The sequence below is a fragment of the Zingiber officinale genome, chromosome 1B, assembly GCF_018446385.1.
Source record: "Zingiber officinale cultivar Zhangliang chromosome 1B, Zo_v1.1, whole genome shotgun sequence".
In the NCBI taxonomy this organism is placed as follows: domain Eukaryota; kingdom Viridiplantae; phylum Streptophyta; class Magnoliopsida; order Zingiberales; family Zingiberaceae; genus Zingiber; species Zingiber officinale.
In genome coordinates this window covers 149,584,950-149,603,296 of record NC_055986.1, presented here as the reverse complement: position 1 = coordinate 149,603,296, position 18,347 = coordinate 149,584,950, and the positions used below count along the sequence as shown (strand labels likewise).

At 38.0% G+C, this 18,347-nt stretch overlaps 1 protein-coding gene across 3 annotated transcripts in view; it reads right to left on the bottom strand.

The window, feature by feature from the left end:
• Nucleotides 1-18,347, bottom strand: part of LOC121984826 — a 49,953-nt gene that overhangs the window by 19,654 nt on the left and 11,952 nt on the right. For 2 of the 3 annotated variants that reach the window (XM_042537970.1, XM_042537986.1), the window contains exons 2-8: nucleotides 4,782-5,416; nucleotides 2,785-3,894; nucleotides 2,601-2,672; nucleotides 2,037-2,108; nucleotides 1,819-1,856; nucleotides 1,642-1,729; nucleotides 1,432-1,563 (exon numbers count right to left, since the gene is read on the bottom strand). In XM_042537970.1, coding sequence (XP_042393904.1) covers nucleotides 1,432-1,563; nucleotides 1,642-1,729; nucleotides 1,819-1,856; nucleotides 2,037-2,108; nucleotides 2,601-2,672; nucleotides 2,785-3,894; nucleotides 4,782-5,416 — 2,147 coding nt within the window. The remainder of the gene's footprint in view (nucleotides 1-1,431; nucleotides 1,564-1,641; nucleotides 1,730-1,818; nucleotides 1,857-2,036; nucleotides 2,109-2,600; nucleotides 2,673-2,784; nucleotides 3,895-4,781; nucleotides 5,417-18,347) is intronic. The other variant, XM_042537978.1, reaches the window with a different exon arrangement.

Genomic DNA, 18,347 nt, shown 5'->3' with positions numbered 1-18,347 from the left:
GATTATCCAATACTCCTAATAAAATAGTTGCTAATTTAAAGTCACTAAAAATAACTTATGCTTCTAAAGAGGATCTATCAAAATATACTTCTACAAAATTTAAACTTTTAAAATTAATTCTAAATTGCATTACATAGATAGTCATTTGTGACAATCAACAAATATCATTACATCTATCTTTGGCTAGTTGCAACAACCAATTAACACAATTTGTCAACAAAGTATTTGAGAGATTGCAAAATTGAGTATACTTGTAACGAGCTAAGGCTCTATAATATCATTAACCAAAAAGTGTGTGGAAACAAATTCTAATATTGTAAATATACAAGAATATCCTGTAAATTTCCACAATATAATTATTTATCACATTAAAATAATTACTAAATACTGCTCCATTTTATAGATCCACCACAATAATGTTTTTTAATTATATTTTTCTAAGTTAATACAATAAAAATCTGAAGTTTTTTTCACATTTTTCCATTAGTTTCCTTATAGCATAAATATTTATACATGATCACATGAAAATGAAATAGATTTTTCGAAACATTTATCCCTTATTCTACACTTAATATCTCTTTCCCAAAATTTCAAGGTATAGCTTATCAATTTGATTCCTCTATAATTAGAACAACATTACACGGCATTTTTATTCCTATCAGTTGATATTTGAAATATTTTTCTACATTGATGTACATCTTAATTTGCAAACTTTTTTTAATAATTTGGTTCACAAATATATACCTTTATCTACAAACTCTAATAGGAATATCATAATCAAAAAAATATATACCTTGATCTTCCAAACTCGAAAAGCAATGTCATCCAAATTGACTTCTTTACCTACTTACATTTTCTTTAAAGCATTTTTAAGCTCATTTGATCCAGTATAATGGACAAATATAAAAGTCTCAAACTAACCATATTTTTTAGCCTCCAAAATGGAACACAAATATTGAAACCACCACAACAACAACCAAGCTTTATCCCACTAAATGAGTTCGAAATATTGAAACCACAAATATTAAAAATAAAACTAAAAGCGATAAAAGTGATTATCAAATGGTAATGCTCTGACTTCTAAGTTGTATGCTTCTTTTTGCAATTAGCTCTTTATAATATGATTCCAAAAGTAAGATGCTTGATTTTAAAGCTACTATAATGAGAATTTTCAGATACTTGAATTTGCTAATATTTCATATTCTATGGATCTCCAATTGATCATTGCTTCTTAGACCAAAATAAAAGTAAATAAAAGACACAAGGAAATAAGTATGAATAAGAAGAGTAGTTAAAAAGAATTTCCCAAATATTATAGGCAAATGTGATAATGCTATAAATTATATCTAATATAATCCATCCAATAACTGGAAAATGTATTTAAAAAAAAGATGCATAAGATTTAAGCATGGACTAGAGAGCTCAAAGCACCTGATTTTGATAACTATAATTAAATGTATCTGAGCTTTGCACTGCTCTTGTATGCTGAAGACAGAGCTGTGAGAATGCTGCTTTAAGATCTCGACAATCACAAAGTCCTGATTTAGTTGCCTGAGTTCTATTCTGTATTAAGAAAATGCAATAACTTAGTTTTACAATAGCTCTTTTACCCAAATGGAAAAAGAAGGAAAGAGTTCACACATGCAGTTGGTCCAACTTAGCATGTTTTATCTGCAGTTTGGACTGCTCAAGTAAATACTTGTCCTGTAAACCTAGTGCTTCATTTACTCTGAAAAAAAAAATTAATAAACCTATAAGTTGCATATCTAAATGTATCAATGTTGAAAATACCATCTTCAAACAGCTAGAAAATATTGCCTTTGTTTGTGCAAATCACCCAAACCATTAGTATTCCTCTGCAATAACAAAATAATGGTTGAGTATTCATTTCTTTGCGGAACGGGCTATTACATCTTTAAATCATTATTTGCCAAAATGGAACAAAAATAGCAAAATCAATAGATAATAAAAGAGAACAGATATAACCCGATAAGGATGACTAACAGTAAAACTGGAAGAAGAATTGCATTACATACCAAAGAAGTAGATATCCTCAGATATTTTCTAGCCATTTGCACCTCATCTAGAAGATCCTCCAACATATTGAGCTTCAAATTGAAAACCGTGAATACGTTGTGATCTTTTGGACATTATTTATTACAACAAATGCAATGAATCATAAATTTATTTGATTTTCAGTGTCAAACAATTGAAAAATTGGGAAATAAAAACAATTAAAGCAAAGTAGCTAAAATAACTGAAGTCTAAGTGTCAGATACTTGCATACAATTCCCTAACAAATATCATTAGTTATCTACTCATCTCTACCACAGTGCTACATAATTGACTGACTCAATATAACCTTAGATGCTGAAGGAAGCAGAAACAAGGGAGAAAATAGCTCTCTGAAAATTCATCCACTAGTTTAATTTCTAGATAAAAATTGTAAGGAATTTGGAACATATAAAAGCATATGGGATTATATTGAACAAACTACAGATAAACTGTATGATATTCTTAAGCAAAATCATGAGAGAAATCTTATATTGCTCACTGTTTTTTGAACACTTGAAGCAAATGTGGAAATGGATAAAATATACCTCTTGCCCAGAAAGCTTATGAACAGTAGGTGAAAATGCAACTTTTGATCCCTCATAAAAATTAGAAAGCAACTGCAGGATGAATATGGGACTAAATATTAGATACTTCTGGCTTCTTCATCATAACAAATTGCAGAATGAGGAGCAAGAAAACAATACAAAGAGAGAAACATGTATTACATACATCAGACCAGTGCTTTGTTGACTGACAAAGGTTAAGCAGACACGTGTTCATAAGTTTTGAATGATGACCTTGATGAGTTGCAGGCTTGTTAGTCACTAATTCACTTGAGGACTCGGGACTCTTTTCCAATCTGCTAATTTTGTCAATGTGTGTTTCACTTGTGACAAGGCTATGTTCCAGTCTTCTTTTCTTTCCAATTAAATCATTTTCCATCACTACTTGTTCTTGAACAAAACAGTGATCTAGGTCATCCACCTGACATAAATTACGAGACCTACTTGCTTTAACGTCAACAATTTGCTCACTTTGCAAAGCATGTGTTTTGGGGTCAAAGAGACTGTGGGCCAAATTAATAGGCATAAGTGGACTTGGCATCATGCCAGTTTCTGCCTCAGTTTGTGCTGATTCAGTAACAATATCTGGGCATGCATGCCTTAAATCTTCTGTCTCTACAATTTGTGTCTGTCCTTGATTCTTTTCAACAGAAAGAATATTTTCTTGGAATGTGTTAACAGAGCTATCCATGAAATTTGAATTTGGAATATTAGCCTCGTATTCCAGTTTATCATGAAGATCAAGGGGCACATGAAGCATAGGTGATTTTGGATTATTAAGATCTGGTGTTTGAGTAATTTTTAACTTTGACATGTGATTCTTAATAGCTGAAATCCTCTCACCATGTCGTGTGAGTTCCAAATTCAAAGAGGAAGGGGCTTGCTCTTTTGCTCTGCTACTAATTGGCGTACTTTTCAAAGTAACAGAAGCATCAAGGAAAAGCTGCTGTCTCTTAGCACGTACAGAGGAGACAGATCCTGGAAATGGAGCTTGAATTAATTTATGAGCAATTTCAGGAGTAGAAATTCCAGCTTCGGATACCACATTTTTATCATGATCACCTTCTACAACAGATGTGGGAACCACAGAGAGAGGATTTTTAACTGAAGGATATTTGTTTCCACTAAGCTGATCCAACTGCAAAGATGTCTTGGTTCGGGACTGTATATTCAGAGGCGAAAGAAGGCCAGTTTTCTGAGCAGTGATGAGTAGGTCAGACATTGTTGCTGTATAAGGATCGTTACGGTTGTCCTTTCCAATGGCTGCAATTGCACCCTAAAATGTTGTAGAGAATCCATTAACAAAGAATTCAGGTTCAAACAATACTAAAAAGGATGCTATTATATGCTAAATTTGTGGAATCACTAGAATAATGTGATTGTTTCTAGATCAAGACTTACTGTGAAATGGTCACAGAAAAAAAAAAAAAAAAAAACTGTGGCCTAAAATGGTGGGTAGTACCAAACTAAGTTTTTTTAAGGGAAGAAACTATAGGATCAAAGAAATAGTATCATTAAGCAATTGGAGAAATTTGTTGCTCCAATATAGAGATAATCTCAACCAAAATTGAGTACAGTGCTTAATCCAGAGTGCGAGGATTATAGTAGGGGTTTAAGTAGCCAAATAAAGATTATTAAGAGTTAATAATAGTCTAAAATGCTTAACACCAAAACTAGTCCAAGGATACGTGTAACCTTTTCATCTCTGATTTGCCAACTTAATGATGCAATTACTTGTCTATGATACAATCAAGCAAAAGAGAGAGAGATGAAACTAGTCGGAAAACAGAAAGCAAACATAACCCTAAACAAGATGATGCCAACTTTCCTTCAGAACAAAAACAATAAATCAAACAGAGGAAACATTTTTTCATGTGCTTTGAGTATAAAGAGAAATAATGCAATAAGAAGATAATTAAAATAAATTAAAAAGTCTTCCTCACCAGACTCAAATTCTGTGAAGTTTCTTAGATCATAAAAAGGAAGAGCAACTTTAAAATCTGAAAATAATGTCTAGACTTGAGCCTTAGAAATTACAAATTAGCACTTTTAAATTAAAAGATTACATAACACCAAACAATAATTTTGTCTCATTCGAGCAAATCAGAAACTGAAAATGCAAACTTTAGTACAATGCATTCAAGAAATTTGTGGATTGCATACCTCGGCATTTTTAATAATAGGTGTCTCCAACAGAAGACCTTTGTTTGGAGAATCTTGATAAATAATACATTTTCTAGAATCCTCTACAAAGATTTCCGAGAGATGTGAGTCAAAAGGAAATTCACCATTAGTGTTGATAACAGCTACTCTACTTGTATGTGTTTCATGTTTTCCTGATTGTTTTGCTTTGACAATCCCCTTGGAATGATAACCAATGTTTGCAGCATCTGGAGAATTGGGCTGCATACTTCTGTCTACTTCATTAAGAAGCTTTTCTAAAGTTGGTGATAATTTTCCATAGTCATATTTTCTTGATTTTTCTTCAATCAAACTCATGATACTCGAGTCATCAGCATTTCCACCTAAATCTGCAGGAGAAAGCTTGCTGTAAACAAAGGGCTTCTTAGGAACAACGATGCTGTCAGTACCATCAGATACTGCAGCATTAGTGGGTGTCCTTGCACTTCCTACTGAGTTTGTAGTACCATCATCAGCTGGAGCAATATTACGAAAATGCAGAGAAAATGCAGTTGAATCCAAGGTAATATCATGATTGTTGCCGTCTGACATTTCAGTCTCAGATAGACTCACTGATCTAATAAAACTTGTTGATACAGGCCCAAAAAAGTTATCATCTGACAAGGTGATCACAAAATCTCAGTAATGTGCTAAAGATCTTTTATACAATTGAAACATAAGAACTACATAAATTAGCAACAAGTTGAGTAAATGTGGAAAACTAAAATCAAATTAAGAAAATAAGAGCATTCACAATAAATTGCCAAGGCTAAGATACAATTGCTAAAAGCTAAACAATTAGGGAACAAAACATGATATTCTTCTAGAAACCATCAGGGGTCTGGGTAGTGATTGCACCTAGCCTATTCTAACATATGCCAACAACCTTTCTATATCCCTCATTGATCACATATAACCTCCTTCTGCCCCTCCCCCATTTGATCATGCAGATCAAATATAGTTCTATATTCTTTTAGCATTGTCCCCACGGGATACCTAGTTGGCTAGAGAGTGGCAGATTTGCTATAATAGGACAAGAAATCAATTCCCAGTGAGCACATGCCCTTGGGAAAAAAAACTCCTCCCACCCCATAGCTAACTTGGCGGTCGGCTATAAGCTAACCTTGTAACGGACTGTGAAAGACATCTAGGGTGAGCGTAATCACCATTTGCTATAATATATTCTTTTAGCATTAATAATATGAAGTCCAATATTTCACACTTACATGGAGAGTCCTGGATAAGTGGGAGGCCCCAATTTTAACAACGTAAGAAATCTAATTATCCTATGATGCAACAATTTCACAAATTTCAAGTAATTCAATTAATTCTATCATGAATCCTTAGTTTAAGATCATTCCTTCATTCATGGCCATGCAAAAATTGGATTAGTTTAATCAAAATTTCATGCTTCCAATGTTTGCCAACATCAAATTAGCACCGAGGATTAAAAGTTTTCTCCATATTGATCCACACAAATGAAACATTTTATTGCACTCTTCAATTGGCATGCATAGCAGCTCAAGACAAACAAAACCTATGAGTGACACACCTAGATGTTGTAAGTACCCCAAAGTGGTTTTGATGTGATCAACCAAGTCAGGTCAAGTCATGTTGTCATTTAACCCCTGTGTCTAAATGTGCAGGAACTTAGGAGCACAGGAACTTGAGCGAAAGACGCAGCTAGCGAGAAGGACAACACGAAAGAGAGCCAACGGGCTTAGTGTGTCTGAGGGACGAGGTGCTGCAGAAGAGTACGCGAGGGGACGAAAAACATGGCGTTTCCGAGAGACGAGAAGTCGGAGCAGAAGATTGCTCAAAAAGGTCGGAAGTTGGATTCGAGTGAGCCCTATTCCGGATGGCCAAGATCACCCAAGCGAGCGAAGCGGTAGCGGAAGACCCGGACCAATGTGAGCGGAGCTGGAACGGAAGACCTAGACCAAGACGAGCATAAACGGAGCGAAAGATCAGGACCAAAAAATCAACAAAAGCTGATTTTTCAATCTGAAGCGCCCCGAGCTGGTCCGGGGCACCTGGACCTGTCCGGGGTGCCCGAAACCCTTCTGGCCGCCCGGAGTATAAAATTATCCGAAACACGACGTGGCGCATTCCGTTGCGACGGGGATAAAAGTTTATCCCCTCCCAAGCGCCTGGAATCCTTCCAGGCGCCCTGACCAGGGCTATAAATACAGCCCTGGTCCCAATGGTTCAGGACAACACTTGTAAACGCTTTTACTTTGTTCTACTATTTGTTTGTGAGCCATTAACGTTGTAAGAGGCTTCTCCGTCTAAAGGAGACTGTTTACTAAGCTTTCAACTTTTTTGGATTAATAACCTCACCGGTTGTAACCAAGTAACCCCTTCATGCATCTACTCTTAGTTTACTTCTTTTTCAGTCTTTTATTTTGTTTATGCAAGTGTTAATTTAATTAAGCTGCAAAAGTTCGAGGAAGGTTTGTTTTATTTTGCAGGACTATTCACCCCCATTTAGCCGGCCGCCAAGGATCCTACAATTGGTATCAGAGCGAGTTAGCTTCAGGAGGACTAATCGCCAAATAAAACATACGAGATGGTCGAACCGAGCATCTACCCACCAAAATTCAAGGGGAAATTCCCGAGCTAGAAGAAAAAAATGGAGGTATTTTTCAAAACAAATTTTGAATTATTAATAATTATAAAATATGATTTTGCAGCCCCGAAGGATAAAGAAGAATATCAATAGACTAAGTCATTTCATGGTAAACGGCAAAGAAGAGTTTCATTTGCTTAGTGTTTTACCACCTCAATAAGTCAACCGTATCGGAGCCTACGAGTCAACCATGGAACTCTAGGAGAAATTCCTGGAATTACTCGAAGGGACCTCGAAAGCAAAACTAGCGAGACGGGTCCGGTTAGAAGAAGGCGAAATCATCGCACACCTCCACTCAAGAATCAGGAGCTCATCACCGGACTCACGAATCTTGGATAAAAGGTAACCAACCGAGATTCACTAAAGTACGCGCTTAACACATTTCCTAGAACTCCGGAATGGTCACCTTAGTAGATGCGTATTTCATCTCTAAGGATTTAGAGATAAGCACTTTAGAAGAACTTTTTTCAACCTTTGAAATTCATGAGTCAAGATGTGCAGGTATAAAGAAGGAATCAAGGCAAAACATTGCCTTAAAAGCAAAAATAGACGAATCAGATTCCGAGACATCACTTGACGACGACGAAACGTCACTCATGGTAAGAAAATTTAAAAATTATTTAAAACTAAAAAATTTAATCAAGTGCAGTGCACAAAAAGAAAAAAGAACGTAAGATGCTGCCACTGCAATGAAGGGCATGTCAAAGATAATTACCAAAAATTGAAGAACAAGGAAAAGGAGAAGAACAAGAAGGCAGCACAGCCCAAGTATAATCTAAAGGCGACGTAGGATGACACACCATCTGAATCCGAAATCGAAGCCTACGCCGGACTAGCCCTAATGGCAGACCATCAAAAAGAAAAAGATGAAAGCAGCTCAGATATAAGCATCGATGAAGGGGGAGGATCATCAGAGGAAAGCTACGATGAAGGGGAAGCATCAAAATATGAGAAAAGTCAGGTACGTGTCTTATCTCCTGAAAAATTATTTCAATTTATTAAAATTCTTTCCAAAGATTTAGCAAAATTAGAAAAAGAAAATATAGATTTGAAAAGACAATTAGCCAATGCATGCCCCTTAAATTTGTTTGATAGTTTAAAATTAGAAAACGATAAATTAAAAATACAAGTCTAAAGTTTGAAAAATAATCATGCATGTTTGAAACTGAATAACTTTCAAAAACTAAAGTATGGTAGGCTAAACTGGTACATTAGAAAACACGGGCATTTAAAAAGTCCCCAGAAGTTACGTACCTCCCAAATTTTTAATAAATCCAGTAGGTAGAAACCTGTACTGGGTTCCAAAATCATATTTAGGTTAACTGTTTTTCTGGACTTATGGCTTTCATGAAGAAAATTAAGTGTTTAATTTCTTTAAAAGGTTTTGTCGAGAGAGTTGTTGTTGTTCCAATAACCAAGAAGGCCTAGTGTCTCGCCACAGTCTAAAAGTCAATTATTGAAATAAATATTTAATTGACTTACTGTAAAGCATTTAACTAATGCTTTAAATTTTTATTAGAAAAATTTATTTAGGACTGATCATTAAAATTTGTTTAAGTTTTTTTTTTTGAAACTTTAATCTAAACAATCTGTTGAAATTTTTTTCAGTTAGAAAATTTTTATGAACTAATTATCAAAGTGCAAACTTTTTATTTTTGCCTAAAATTTTTTTTGTGAAATTTTGACTTAAACAATATGTTAAAAAATATTCGTTAGAAATTTTTTATGAACTAATTATCAAAATGCAAACTTTTTATTCAGCTTAAAATTCAACAATTAAAGGAGTTTTTTTTTAAATCAAAGTTTTTAAAACTTAACCTTTCGTATTTTTTTTGTTTTTCCCTTAGACTTTAAAGTTAGTCTTTTGATCCAAAGTCATTTTAAAAGTACCCCATTTTTAATGTGAACAAAAGAAATAGTAAAGATTAAGTCTAGGGGGAGGATAGTTAGTACAATTTTTTTTGTACCTGTAAAATTTTTTTTTACTTACAAAAAATATAACTGTTATTTGTTTATGGTTTACCCTAACTTAACTTAAGTTTGCTCACATCAAAAAGGAGGAGATTATAAGTACCCCATGGTGGTTTTGATGTGATCAACCAAGTCAAGTCATGTCAGGTTCTGTTGGTATTTAACCCTGTGTCTAAGTGTGTAGGAACTTAGGAGCACAGGAACTCGAGAGAAAGACGCAGCTAGCAAGAAGGGTGACACGGAAAAGAGCCGACAGGCTCGGTGCGTCTGAGGAATGAGGTGCAGAAGAGTACGCGGGCAGACAAAAAATGTGGCATTTTCGAGGGACGAGAAGCCCGAACAAAAGATTGCTCAAGAAGGTTGGAAGTTGGATTCGGATGAGCCCTATTCCGGATGGCCGAGATCACTCAAGCAAGCGGAGCCGAAGCGAAAGACCCAGACCAATGCGAGCGGAGCCGGAGCGGAAGATCCGGACCAAGACAAGCGGAAACAGAGCGGAAGACTGGGACCGAAAAATCAACAAAAGCTGATTTTTTGATCCGGGGTGCGCCGAGCTGGTCCGAGGTGCCTGGACCTGTCTAGGGAGCCCAGAACCCTTCCGAGTGCCCAGAGCATAAAATTATCCGAAACGCGATGTAGCACGTTCCGTTGCGACGAGGATAAAAGTTTATCCCCTCTTAGGCGCCTGGAACTCTTCCAGGCTCCCTGACCATGACTATAAATACAGCTCTAGTCTCAATGGTTCAGAATAACACTTGTAAACGATTTTAGTTTGTTCTACTATTTGTTTGTGAGCCATCAACGCTGTAAGAAGCTTCTTCGCCTAAAGGAGTTCACCTTGCCTTTCTAGATTTGCAATTCGATCGATTATCTAATTCTTATAAATAATCATACTGAATTGAAGAAAATTATAAGAGTACAACAAAATTCATCTTGACATACATTGAAGTAAGAAAAACAAATAAAATCATTTTTTATCTGATTACTAATTGGCATATTCTTGTTAAAAATAAATTTTTTAAGTGAAATAGAATTGAATAAGCAAAAACCATATAAATTTATCTCGGCATCCATTAGCAATTGTTTAAACAGACTACAAATTTAATTTACATGACTATCTAATTGTTATAATCTTATTTTAAAGTAAATTAACTAAATGAATAACTATTGGAGGAATAAAGTGTACCTCAATTTATCATAACATGCTTAGATGTATGTCAAGGCATGTTGAATGACAACACAACACAATGTCTAAAACATACCATTTGCACTAGGATTGAAACTCTTATTAAACTTTGCCCTCAGGGATGTAGTTGACTTATTTTTTATTCTTCTTTATCTCCTCCGTCATTCCACCTCTAGTTTGGCACAAGCACCATGAATTGCTACGGTAGTACAATACCAAAATCATATTGTTCTAGTTAAACACCAAATCTCTGATATGGCTTGAGAATTCAAACCTTCCTTGCTTGTACCTCTTTCTCATTCCTTCTTTCCTAGTTTCCATATAATATCTTGCAATCTTGCTTATTTTGTTGCTTTTATTGCATGATTGCTATGTTCAGAACCTAAATTCAGAGGATTACATACTAGAAAATTTAAAAATGTAAAATTGTTGATTTTTCATGGTTAAGTTCAGCATTCATGCTTATTTGCCTAGTAGTTTTCTTATATTAGTTGTTTGATACCATCCTTCTTTGCTAAACAAGTATATGTTGAAAAGCCTTAAAAAATTATGTTAATATACAAGACAAGTGGTTGTACATATAAAAGGCATATAAATAGATGTAGAGAGGATTATGTAGGGATTAACTATAATATTTTCCCGATTAAAATATGTTATCAAAATGAGAATATTGTCGTTCCCATCCCTCTTCATCGACCATTCATGTTTAGTTCTGGCTCGCTCTTTTGTTGCACCTCATTATCACACAAAGACCTTCATCTATGTCGACCTTAGCACTGGCATACTTCTTATTGCAAAGCCTCCTTCTTGTTCCACATCGCACAACACCCTTAATCACAACACTAGCATGAAACCTATTATGATCCTTCATCACATCATCATTGGAGGAATACAAAGCCAAATCATTTGTTACTCTTCTTTTGTATCGTTGGTTGCTCTACCAGAGCTTCATCTCAATTCATTTGCATCTAGTGCTTGAATTTATCTCAAGAAGACCATCCATTATTGTCCTTTGCTTTATGCGAGCAGACGAATCAAATTTGCTGTTTGCATATCTGATTTCTTTATTTGGCATTGCAGCTTCTTAGAATTTCTGTTGTCACAATGCCATAAGCTACTTACCGCCCTTCACCCCTAGTCATTCAAAGTTTTTATTGCTCTATGATTATCACTATTGAGAAACTTAACAAGAATAACTGTATGAGCTGCAGTAGTCAAAATTTAGCTCATGATCCATAGGGCTGTAAATGAACCAAGCGTTCGTGAACAAGCTTGGTGTTCGACTTGGTAAAAGCTTGTTTATGTTCGTTCAATATGCACAAGATTAACTAAACAAACAAGCTTGAACAGCTCGTTAAGCTAAACAAACAAGCTTGAACACATATGTGTTCAGCTCGTTTACGTTCGTGAACAACGTTCGTGAACAATGTTCGTGAACAACGTTCATGAACAATGTTCATGAACCATATTCAGTAATAAAATTTTTTTCAATATACTAAATAAATAATAAAATAAAATAAATAAATTTAAATTATCAAGCTCAATAACCAATCAAACAACTGAAAGTTTTAAACAATCAAACAAGCTTGAATTGAGAGCTCGATAACATCTAAACAAACCAAGCTCAAGCCAAGCTCGAACCAAGCTCAAGCCAAGCTCGAACCAAGCTCAAGCCAAGCTTGAATTGAGAGCTCGATAACATCTAAACGAACCAAGCTCAAGCCAAGCTTCAAACAAGCTCAAGCTCATCAAAAATAAACCAAGCCAAGCTTGAACACTCATTTCAAAAGCTTGGTTTATTTTAAGCTCGGCTCGGTTACCTTATCAAACAAGCTTGAACACCCCAAAGCTCGGCTCGGCTCGGCTCGTTTACACCCCTAATGATCCAAGGCAATTGGAGCATCTCATCAAGTGAGTTGCCAATGTTCATGAGCCAAATAGAGTTGTATAGAAGTGAATCAATGCTCAATTATTGGATCTCCTATGGCATGATGTTGTTATATTAATAGAAGAGAAGTCACACGCATGGGATCCGTACGCTAGTGATATCTCTATTGCTCATGAGATGTTGGGAAATCTCCTCCAGTTTCATCATTCTAATAAAGAGGCAACTACTCATTTCAAAAATTTACTTTAGATAAAATATCCAATAATGATATGGGAAACAATGCATTTGTAATTATGTATACTCCTAAAAATGAAGCTGAAATTATTCCATAAATCATGGTTCATGATGCCGTAAATTATGTCCCCTCGGGGCGGTGTGATGGTTAAAACATGGGGTGTTGCCACATGAGGTCTTGGGGTCGAAACTCGGCGTGACCGAGCATAACCTCCCCCATGTCTTGGCCATTTGCACTAATAGCTAGTAGCCACCCGTGATTTACCTCCTCCGTGTTGACTTAGGGACGGGTTGGCGGGGGCGCTGGGGCGAGCGAATCGCCTTTTGCCACATGATGCCGTAAATTATGCGATATAATAGCATAGCTAGTTTTAGTAGAAGATTAAGGTTGTTTAGTTTTTATTAGAAATTTTATTTGAATAATTTAGGAGTTTATTATAAAAACTTTGTTATTTACAAAAAAATAAGTCGTGTAGTCAATCTATAAAAAGGGCTTAGGATCTCATGCATTGGATAAGTTTTCAAGTTAATATAAATTTCATTTTTAACACAATATGAGAGATAAACTAGAAGGGGAGTCTCGGTGCAATGGTAAAGTTGCTTTCTTGTGACCTAGATGTCACGGGTTCAAGTCTCGGAGACAATATCTTGCAAAGTAGGGTAGGACTGCGTACAATAAACCATTTCTCGGGATCCCACATCCCTGGGTTGCCCTTTTTATTAGAGATAAAACTAAGTGATTCAATTTCAATACTAATTATCCTTTCATTTTCCAACATCCTATCATCCTCAAGCTTCACTATTGCTTGTATCCACAAATTGTCTACACTTCAATGCTTGATTTAGTTCCTTATAGCTTTTTTTTATTACCACTTTTTATTGTGATTCCATTCTCTCATCATCGCATATCACTTTCTTCATCACATCCTCTCCACATCTATTGTCATCTCCACTTTCACCCCTTTTACTAGCCTACATAGGTCGATTCCTTTCTCTAGTTTTCATCATTGGCAATTTACCTTTGTAGCTCAACTTTCTTATTGATTTTTCCCTATTTCCTTTTAGCAACCTTCATAACTAGATTTTATTCTCTAGTCCTCATCATTAGTATTGGATCGAAAGTGCGAGGGGGGGAGTAAATAATGTTCGTGACTTTTTCACATTTTCATAAAAACTTATCAAAATAACACAGTGAAATAAAGATAATAGCAAAAGAAAACAAACGACTTGGTTCAGGGCCTATAGTAACTCCTACTCCAAGGCCCACATTGACGATCACATTCATTGGGCAACCCACTAATAGTTCGAATAATTACAAATGAATATAATTGAAAGTACATATGTAAATGAAAAACAATTATACCAACGACCTAAAAGTTTAAGACTTGCGCGTTGTCGTCGAAGTAGCGTTTCAATGTTGTAGAGTGGATTCCGGAGAGCACATGTAACGCCCCGGCTCGGGCGGGCCCCACCCGAACCGAACCAGGAACGCTACCTGAATTGCCCAACGGGTTGACGACTAGCTCCACAGACCACCGGAGGTCCTTTCAGCGTGCTTTGTCCTCACTCGCACGCACCCTGGAAAACTTCCCAGGAGGTCACCCATCCTCAAATTTCTCCAAGTCAAGCACGCTTAACTTTGGAGTTCTTTGAGTTTGGGCTTCCGAAAAGGAAGGTGCACCTTGGTGATATGGATAGTACCATCTAACCTTTTAAGTCATACTTAATCAGAATCTCAGAACCGGGGTATTACAATCACCCCCACTTAAAGACACAACGTCCTCGTTGTGTAACCATAAATCACACCACAAACAAATCCCAGAATCTCTCTCGCTAGGTGGTGCCCTGGGTGCTCCTACCACAGGCGCACTCACGGTCGCAAGGTCGCTCTGATACCATTAAATTGTCACGCCCCAGAAGAATCCCTGTCCGAGAAAATTTCAGCAGCATCTTCCCTGTACGGTGGACAATCTGAAACTTTTCTACATCTCACAAATACCTCAGCCACAGGCGGCTGGAATAATAACAACAAAATAAAACATCACCACGCAGTTATATATAATCTATTCAGTCAATCCATGCCAAGTATGACATCAAACTCGATCATCTCCAATACTAGAAGATCTACCGTAAGTATCATGTTGCCAAAGTCTAACGGGCAACCTCTGATCTCCTGGGTGACGTCTAAAGTATCACCGGACGGTAGGGAGACAGTCAATCGCCGCAATCTAACAGTAGGTAATCTACCAATCTCCCGCAGAAAGGTACGGGATATAAAAGAGTGCGAACTACCAGTATCAATCAAAATATCAACAGTAAATGCATAAATGGAAATCGTACCGCGGAAAACGGATCCACGCCCGCCGAGCATCCTCTCTTGCATGAACACGACCAGTCTCGGGCGGAGGAGGAGGTGGTATGCCGCCGCCGCCGGGCGTAAGCTCGCCATCGAGGCGCCGCTGACTACGCGATAAGATCGAGAGGACGGTGTTCGACATCGCACTGGCCGAATCGAGTCTGACATCGCCTCGAGTGAATAGGTCCCGAGCAAAGCTCGGGTGCTAAGCACCGAGTACTCGCCCAAGCACGCCAACGCCGCGGAGGAGCCGCCTCGCCGACGCCAAGATTGGCCGCCTCCTCGATACGCCTCGATCGACTAGACTGCCCTCTCGACCACCTCCGCAATCGAGCCTTCACCGACACTTCGGCTCAGGTCGTGCAGCAATAATAGCAAACCGACCGCCCCAGAGCAAGCCGAGGTGAGGTGATCTCGATCCACATCTCAAACAATGTATCACCGAAGATGGTCACGGCTCTGAGAAACCGGAACGCCCCAAGAAGACCGCCTCGATTTGAGGCTCACGAGACGCCCTGTAAGTACTCGACCGACTCGCGACTACTCGAGGCCGCCGCCGAGTCCGCTGGACCGCCCGCCCGACCAGACGCTTTTTCCTATCCGGATATGCCGTCGCCGAGCTAACCTATCATCAAAGCTCGATTCAACGATCGAGTAAGATGTAATCCCTAATCCGCAAGTCGTATACGCCGATAACCATCCAACCTCAGATAAATCGTGATTACGCGAAGTTCCCTCCGCAACTAACTCGACAAAATCGAGCCAACCAAGGAATTCAGATATACTTCGAGCGATTATTCCGCCTCGATAAACTCGCCTCAAAAGCCTCTCAACTCGAAACGACGCCACCAATAATAACTGAGTAACCCACCGTGCATTAGCTTCATCTCAGAACGGTAAGGCCACCGCTTTCTCCCACCGAGCAAGCCATATAAGAAAGTTCGCCCATAGTCTCTATCCACGACAGAGCCATACTCGGATCGAGATCTCCGCGAAAAAGAGTGAAACGTCTGGTGCTACATGTGGTACCGCTGAATAAACCGGAGGAGGAACTCCGACGCCATCAGATATACCGAGCATCGGTGGTACCGCCTGGGAACAAAAGTGGTGGCAATCAAGGTACGGTAGAAAAGGTACTGCGGAGTACCGCCATCAGAGGCATCGGGGTACAAAGCACCGTATAGATCACCTCGTATGCTGCACACCAACGATCACGGTACGTAAATGTGGTAGGCGGATACCGGTGGCCAAAATAGTCTGTGAGCTATCGGATTGAGAGCCCACGCCCGCTACATCCTCGAGTCCGCCCCGATCGACAAACTATCAGCCGGGCATCTCCGCATATCCAGAGATCCCGGTCCTGACGCGTCGTCAAAGACCACGCCTCGCAAAGAATACGAGTAGATCGCCTCATATCTGTTAAATTAAATTACGTATATCAATACCAATATAACCAACATAAAATAACAACATACCTATTTCGCTGCCCGAGATGTTCCGTCCCCACTGACCTCAAAATTCAACGCATATCACGGAATCCAAATAAACCAAACGGAACCAAACATAACCATATCGAACTGAAATGACTCGCAAACCGCTAACCCAAATATCCGAATACCAACAACCAGATCCGATAAATCTCCGTAACAAAAGATTATATTCCGCCTCGATACCAAATAAATCGTATCGATAAACTCAAAATCCAAAATACGAAACAAAAGATCGTGAAACCGTGCTCGATACACTATATCGCCCGCAAGGGCCCCACCAACCGAACCAGAACGCCACCGACCGCCCAACGGGTTGACGACTAGCTCCATAGACCACCAGAGGTCCTTTCAGCGTGCTTTATCCTCACTCGCACGCACCCTGGAAAACTTCCCAGGAGGTCACCCATCCTCAAATTTCTCCAAGTCAAGCACGCTTAACTTTGGAGTTCTTTGAGTTTCGGCTTCCGAAAAGGAAGGTGCACCTTGGTGATATGGATAGTACCATCTAACCTTTTAAGTCATACTTAATCAGAATCTCAGAACCGGGGTATTACAGCACACAAGTACAGAAATTGTTTGGAAATGAGGTGTTGGTCGAACCCTCTTTTTATAGCCCTGTCCAAGTACCTGGACCGGTCCCGAGCGCCCCCACAGGGCTGACGTGGCATCACCTCAGCGAACCTCTATCCGATGAACTTTATCCACCTTCGGATGCCTGGACCCGTCCAAGTGCCTAAAGTGTGACGTGTGTTGGTCAATCAGTGAGTGCTACCTCAGCTGTGGCCTAGCTAGGGCGCCTAGATGCCCATTTTTCAGTTAATCTTCCAGCTTCGATTTCTTGCACCACAGAGTTAGCACAACAAGTAAAATATATCATTTTGAATGAATTTAACAATCTCAGGACTGTCTGATTCTAACTTTTGAATTTCAACGACCTAGGTCGAATCGACACCTATTGTTCCCTCAACAGGAAACGCGTCCTCAACTACTCCCCTCAGAAGAGTTTACCTGATGTCAAACCAGTCCTCAACTAGGGATTTCCCTTTGCCTAGTATCCACTAGGACTTTCTTCTTGCCTAAGATCACTTAAGACTTTTCTACACACTTGTTCAACCTTATCAGTACAACAATAAGACTTCATCTTTGGACCCTTTGCCAATATCAAAACTAAAGTTTGATCATGTAATACTCCTTGCACCAACAATTAGTGGTGTATCTTTGTTGCTTGGCCTTTGTTGTTGATTTTAGCCTTTATAACTAGATTCCTTTCTTTAGTCTTCACTATTAGACTATTCTCGACCTTCATTATCAATTTTTTTCAATTTCTCATTAACTTTTTCTATAAGTTTTTACTGACCTTGTAGAAACAACTATCGTAGCACAATCATAAAATGTAAAGAGGCTAAGACCTCTTATTGATAATGTTAACAAGGTTTCAACTACTTGTTCATTGGTGTAGCCTAGATTCAAAAAGCATGATTGGACATGGTTAAGAAACGAACGAGTTCTACTAACATCAATTATTCCTCAACTTCGAAGGGTACAAGTGTTATTATCTTCTATCAAAAAAGTCCTATATGTTGATGGATGTTACTTTCAATAGACAAGTGTTTTATTTCACCAGACCTTAGCTTTTTAGGAGAATTCCATATTAGAAAATAGGAACCAAGATTTCTTACTTGACCTTTCTTGCTCAACCTATAATACCTCCAATATTTAAATTCGAACATGATGTTATGCTAAATCCTGTGGCTAAATTTGTATCGAAATCTATATTTGAATTTGTATCTATGC